The sequence below is a fragment of the Solanum lycopersicum genome, chromosome 5 (assembly GCF_036512215.1).
Source record: "Solanum lycopersicum chromosome 5, SLM_r2.1".
NCBI lineage: Eukaryota > Viridiplantae > Streptophyta > Magnoliopsida > Solanales > Solanaceae > Solanum > Solanum lycopersicum.
In genome coordinates, this window is record NC_090804.1 from 37,500,930 (window position 1) to 37,508,270 (window position 7,341).

The following is a 7,341-nucleotide window of genomic DNA, read 5'->3' on the forward strand; positions in this document are numbered from 1 at the left end:
ATGTTATCTCCCCTTATTTTTCTGAATGATTTTTTGATGAAGTAAATTGAGTTTTTTTGTAGTCCTGGTAGGTTCTGATTAGACTTAAAAGGTAGTTCAACTTGCTTGCTTTAGATCGCTTTAATGGTTTTCTTCAATTTTTAGATTTTGGAAAGCTACATAACAATTGAAGTAAAATTAATGAACTCTTTATTTATAGGAATTCAAATATCCCATCCAAGGATTGGATGAATTTAGCAAGGTATAGCCAACCCTATATTGATGGTGTGAAATCATTCCTGGATTTTGCTTACACTTATGGAAATCCTCACGGAGAGGAAATTCAATGTCCATGTGCAAAATGTTGTAATATTCATTGGACTCGAAGGAATGTAGTGTATGATCATCTAATATGTTGATGGTGGTGGATGTTGAGGAATGGTATGGTGAGATGGGAAAGGAGGGGGATTATTTGGGACAGTGGTTATGGGAGATTCTGGGTTTGGTGATAGTGGGGTTTCTTGGACCGGTGATAATGGGGTTTCTTGGACTGGTGATGGTGGAGATTCAATGATGGGTGGTGATGGAGATTCTGCAACAACAGGTGAAGATGTTATTGTAGCTTTTGGTGGCGGAGATGTATCTTTTGGTGGTGGAGATGGAGTTTTTGGTGGTGGAGATGGAGCTTTTGGTGGTTGAGAAGGAGTTATTGGTGGTGGAGATGGAGTTTTTGGTGGTGGAGATTGAGGCAGATCTGATTTGGATAAGGATGTAGGTGTGGGTGGAAGTTGGCTTTCTTCCTCAAGATTTGGTACAACATCAACAACTGGGTTCTCTTCCCCCCTGAGAAAACGCACTATCAGACGAGCTTTCGTCATCAGAGTAAGAAACAAGTGGATTAACCATGGTGATGGAAGGGATTTTGTTTTTATTGTTTTGCTGAAGAATGAAGATGAGAGAAGGTTGGTTGCTTGTTTAGAGAGAGTGGTTTATTGGGAACGGTTTTGATGTTGTATTCGAGGGGGGTGAGTAATTATGGGGGATAGTATCAGATGCAATGCAATGAAATGCTCAAATAAAAATGAGGAGATAACCATTTTGATATCAAACACAATTTACAACAAGGAAAACAACTCCAACAAATCAACAACAAGTCTCCAAATTATTTTAAACACCACACAAGGAAATACACGAATTTCAAACGTTTACCAAGAGTTTAGAAACCCACTTCCCTCAAATAGTCGAACAGTCATTCTGGATTATGGAACCTTAGTCTTTCCCTTTCATTCCGCCTCCAAATCAATGCAATCTATTCAAATAAGTAGCTACAGTAAGACTTCCAAACTAGCAACACACACATTACTCTGTCTAGTCTAGACTCAAAAACTAACTCAAATATACCATCAAGTTCCTAATTTTTATGCCAATTAATTTTCAATTATCATAATTTTTCAAGTTTAAAGTCCAAAGTTGAGTTCCAATTCCCTCCAAATACCATGAGGTTCGATAATATCCATATAATATAATACATCTAATATTTTAAACCATATTAAAGCTCAAAGAGTATGTAATAGCTATCTTAATATATCAAGATTTAAATCATAATGTCATAATTACAAGAAAAAGCGAGAAAGAAAGGAAATATCAAGGCTCAAAGAATAACTACTCGCTGGAACAACAAATTTGGAGAAACTCAATATACTCACTTTATCTAATTCAAAATCATCATTATCCATTCATTGTATAATCCAATCAGTTGACTAATAATTGAAAACCATTAACTAATGATTGCCATTAAAATTTTTCTCTAATTTGAACAATCCTTCAATATACGCAACAACAGTAAGTACTTATAAGCTACAATCTAGTGTTCTCTCTTTACGATGAGATCAGTGCAATCACTTCATTCCTACACCTAGAAATTTAATTACAAAATAACTAATTTTAGGAATAAAGTTCTTACCTTAAGCATCATACCTTATCTTCTCACGGATGCATCTTCTTTCACAAAGTCAGATCTTTCACGGCATGACCTTTTACGATTCCTCAAAGAATCTGGGTCTCATTACTTTATTTATATACATACATATTTTATTAACCTAAATTATATTATATATATGGACTTTACCTATTAACCACCAACTAATAAAATTTATTATTTAATAAATATTCATCGAGTAAATAATGGTAGTATAGAAATAGTTCAAAATTTTCAAACCAGTATCACCGACAGATCATAATGACTCGGAAAAACCCTCGAGAGGGATGGAATAGTAATATAATTAAATATTATTTACAAAAGTGACATTTTGGGTCATTACAAACTTATTTGAAGAATTTAAAAACATTAGAAGTCTAATTAGTTTAGTTTTAACTTAATTCAACATTATATTCACCCACTAAGTCACATTATATATTTTAATTTATTTGAAGAACTTAACAACTTTCTAAGTATGATTAATTTAGTTTTTACTTAATTCCAACACTATATTCACCATCTAAATTACATTATATATTTTAAAGTTATTTCAAGAACTTAAATACTTTTTAACTCTAACTAGTTTAGTTTTAACTTAATACCAACACTACATTCACCAATTAAATCAAATTATATATTTTAACTTACTTGAAGAACTAAACAACTTTCTACGTCTAATTATTTTAGTTTTATCTAAATTCCAACATTGTATTCACCAAGTAAAAAACATTATATAATTTAACTTTACTAAAACAACTTAACACCTTTATAAGTCTAATTAGACTTTTAACTTAATTACAACACTATATTCACCAACCAAACCACATTATATTTTTTAACTTATTTGATGAACTTGACAATTTTTTATATCTTATTAGTTTGGTTTCAACTTAATTACAATACTATATTCACCAACTAAACCACATTATATTTTAACTTATTTGAAGAATTTAACAACTTCATAAGTCTAATTAGTTTAGTCTTAACTTAATTACAACAATATATTCACCAACTAAATCGCATCATATATTTTAACTTAGTTGATGAACTTAACAACTTTATAAATCTAATTAGTTTAGTCTGAACTTAATTCCAACACTGTATTCACCAACAAAATTACAATACATATTATAACATATTTGAAGAATTTAACAACTTTACTTGTCTAATTATTATAGTTATAACTTAATTCCAAAATTATATACACCAACTAAATCACATTACATATTTTAACTTATTTGAAGAATTAAACAAATTTGTAAGTCTAATAAGTTTTCTTTTAACTTAATTTCAACACTATATTCAACAACTAAATCACATTACATATTTTAATTTATTTGAAGAACTTAATAACTTTATAAGTCTAATTAGTGTAATTTTAAATTGATTCCAACATTACGTTCACTAACTAAATCACATTAGATAATTTGACTTATTATAACAACTTAAAAAATTTCTAATTCTTATTAGTTTTGTTTGAACTTAATTCCAACACTATACTCACCAACTAAACCACATTATCTATTATAACTTATTTGAAAAAATTAACAACTTTATATGTCTAATTAGTTTAGTTTTAACTTATTTCCAACACTATATTAACCTACTAAATCATATTACACATTTTAACATATTTGAAGAACTTAACAACTTTATAAGTCTAATGAGTTTAGTTTTAACATAATTATAATATAAAATTCATCAACTAAACCACATTATATAATTTAACTTAGACTTTCTAAATCTAGTTACTTTTGTTTTAATTTAATTCACACATTATACTAACCAACTAAACCACATTACATATTTTAACTTATTTGAAGAACTTAACATCTTTATAAATCTAATTAGTTTATTTTAACTTAATTCCAACAATATATTCACCAACTAAAACACATTATACATTTTAACTTATTCGAAGAATTTAACAACTTTACAAGCCTAATTAGTTTAGTTTTAACTTCATTCCAACACTATATTAACCAACTATATAACATTATATATTTTAACTTATTAAGGAACTTAAAAACTTTCTAAGTCAAATTAGTTTAGTGTTATATTTATTCCAACACTATATTTACAAACTAAATCACATAATATATTTTAACTTATTTGAGCTTAACTTGCCGGAAGCATGTAGTAACAACTTTATTAGTTTAATTAGTTTACTTTAACTTTTTTCCAACTCTTTATTCACCAACTAAATCACATTTTTATATTTTTACTTATTTGAAGAACTTAACAACTTTCTAAGTCTTATTAGTTTAGTTTTAACTGAATTCCAACGTTATATTCACCAACTAAATGACATAACTAATTTTAGCTTTTTTGAAGAACTTAACAACTTTATAAGTTTAATCAGCATAGTTTTAACTTAATTCCAAAACTATATTCTCTAACTAAACCTCATTATATAATTTAACTTATTAAAAAAACATAAAACATTTCTAAGTCTTACCAGTTTAGTTTTAACTTTGTTCCAACACTATATTCACCAACTAAACCACATTATGTATTTTAACTTATTTGAAGAACTTAACAAATTTTTATGTCTAATTAGTTTAGTTTTAACTTAATTCCAACACTATAATCACCAAGTAAATCGATCTTGCAAGAAAATTAATGTTGTCATTTATAGGATCAACTAGTGTTGATACATTTGCTTAAGAAACACATTATTACTAAATTAAAGCTTAGTATCAATACTAGATGGACACAAGTTAATCTCGTAATAAAATCAATTTTGTCATCAATAGGTTCAACTTGTGGTGTTACTTATACTTAAGAAACACATTATTCCTAAAGTGAAGCTAAGTGTCACCACTAGATGGACACAAATCGATCTTGTAAGAAAATCAGTTTTGTAATGAATAGGGTCAAGTAGTTTTGGTACTTATACCTAAAAAATATATTATTTTTAAATTTAAATATAGGTGACAAAACTAGATGGATATAAATTAATCTTGCATGAAAATCAATTTGGTCATCAATTGGATCAACTACTGTTGGTACTTATGCTTAATAAATATATTCTTTCTAAATTTAAAGCTAAGTGTCAACACTAGAAGGATACAAATCGATCTTGTCATCAATAGGATCAACTAGTATTGATACATATACTTAACAAATATATTATTTCTAAATCTAAAACTAAGTATCAACACTAGATGGACACAAATCGATCTTGCTAGAAAATCAATTTTGTCATTAATAGGATCAACTAGTGTTGGTAATTATTCTTAACCAACACTCGATGGACATAAAAAAATCATCACATACTTAAAGCTAATTATCAATACTAGATGGATAAAAAAAGATTCTAGAAAACAATTGTACTTTAACTTTTAAAATTTATAATCGTCAAACCTTATCTCCTACTTTGATTAAAGAAGCAGTATAATCTAGTATCAACTTTTTTATATGTTTATCTTCATGAGTGTCCTAGCACTAAAAGAGTAAAAGAAGTTAACACAATAAAAATAGAGTTTGAACCTATTTACACGCGCATGTTACACACAAGAAGATCAAGAAAGGCATGAAGTCATACTCTTAAATCATTGGTATTTTTATTTCAAAGTATTTCAATTTGATTCACTAATATCAAGAGCTCAACAAAAGTATGAATTTTAACCAACCTACTAGATTATCCTAAACACGAGAATGTACAATTTTTGTCTTTATGATAGAACATTTATTAAAAACAAGAATTCCAATGATCAAAAAAGTACAGTTCTACCTTAATAATAAAACTTCAAGCACTTCAATAAACAAAATTTGGAAAATATGTTTTTCAACCAGATGTTATTAGTGAACTGTTAATCTTTTTCAAATTTAAGTTCATCTATTTAATCTAAAAAATGAGAATTCTGCTTCAGAATGAATGTAGAGGATGTGAATTAAGTAGTTCATTGTAAGTTTTCAAACTTTTTAATCAAGGATTAATAAAATAAACATCCTTTAAGGGAGATGTGCATACAAGAAATGTCAAATCATTCTATCTAGTTAATTAATTACTTCTTTACTTATGTTTAAACAAATGAATCCAATAAATGATGACTAGTCAATCTTTATCACACGATTTTATGATGTTACAAAAGCAAGGGCATAATTTTTGGGCATTACTACGAAATAAATATTTTAAAGTAAAATTTTGTTTGTGAATGTGGCTGGTGTGGTATGTGTATGTGTTCCGCTTAATAAGACTTATAAGAAAGCAAGGCAATTCTGGACAAACTTAAAGAATAAATTGAACTAAGTATATTAGTTCTCAAGTCAATTGTGGACAAACTTAAAGAATAAATTGAACAAAGTATATTATTACTCTAATTTTGAGACACCTTAACTAGATGAAAACAAAAAGATTATCATGGAAGTTCTAAAGATTCACCTTTAATTAAAGGGATGATGGCGCAATCTCAAGTTACCGTTGCACAATCCACTGTTTCATGCAATCGCGATGGAGGTGGCGCAACCTACAATTGTTGTTGCAGGACCTGCAGATAGGGGCTGGGTTCAATCGTCGTCCGCTGGTTGGAGAAGATGATGTTGGGTGGCGCCGGTCGGGGAAGGGTGGGATGGGCGCCGATAGGGAGGCGGGTCAGGGTGGTTCGATTAGAGAGGAGTGAGAGAGAGATATATTTTACTTAGGGTCCTGATATTATCCTTTTTTAAGAGAAGTGTTTAATTTATTGACCAACGTGATGTCAGTATTTTTTAGAATAATTAATTTAAAGACAATGGAATATCGATATTTTTAAAAGTAATTGTCTATATTTTAAAATAATAAATAAATACCGAGATCGCGAAGTTGATATTATTTAAACAAAATAATAATTTTAATATACTGACCTCTTTGGGTCAGTATTTGTTAGTTTTATATATATATATATATATATATATATATATATATATATATATATATATATATATATATATATATATACACTTATATGAAGTGATCACTATACTTTACATACATTCAAGATCAAAAGTATATTATAATACTATCGCTCATTTCATACTCGAATGGACTATATGTTAGCTCTTCACCTCTGCATCATAACTTTAGTTATTAAGTTCAAGATTAGAAGCGGACTAATAAAATTGTACATTATCTAGAAATATAAGTCTAATTATGTATCCTAATTCATATCAACGTAGTTTCATACTAGAAATATGGATTATATATATTTTTTTATTTATGCCACAAAGTCTAACTTTTTATTTATAAATGTATACAAAATTGTTACACTTTTTAAATAATTAATTATATGTTTCAAATGAAATTTTAGTATTATGTTAAAAAAAATATGATTAATGGAAATATTTTTTAAAAACTGACAACCGGATCGCTTTTATTAAAAGTAATTAGACATAATAAAAAA

General features: G+C 28.0%; 1 protein-coding gene and 1 long non-coding RNA gene across 2 annotated transcripts; both read right to left on the minus strand.

Annotated features, from left to right (window-relative positions):
* Window positions 1-386: 386 nt before the first annotated feature.
* On the minus strand, window positions 387-857 carry LOC138348795 (vegetative cell wall protein gp1-like). Its single transcript, XM_069298371.1, has one exon. The coding sequence runs from the start codon at window positions 855-857 to the stop codon at window positions 387-389; it is 471 nt and encodes a 156-aa protein (XP_069154472.1).
* A 198-nt stretch (window positions 858-1,055) lies between these two features.
* Window positions 1,056-2,059, minus strand: LOC138348420 (uncharacterized). The gene is made up of 2 exons (XR_011221025.1): window positions 1,943-2,059; window positions 1,056-1,288 (listed from the first exon to the last, which is right to left on the minus strand). It is a non-coding gene; the product is annotated as an uncharacterized lncRNA (long non-coding RNA).
* Window positions 2,060-7,341: the final 5,282 nt, after the last annotated feature.

Bases quoted from the DNA above. Each gene is read 5' to 3' on its own strand.
- LOC138348795 (XM_069298371.1), bottom strand. From the start codon at position 857: ATGACGAAAGCTCGTCTGATAGTGCGTTTTCTCAGGGGGGAAGAGAAC.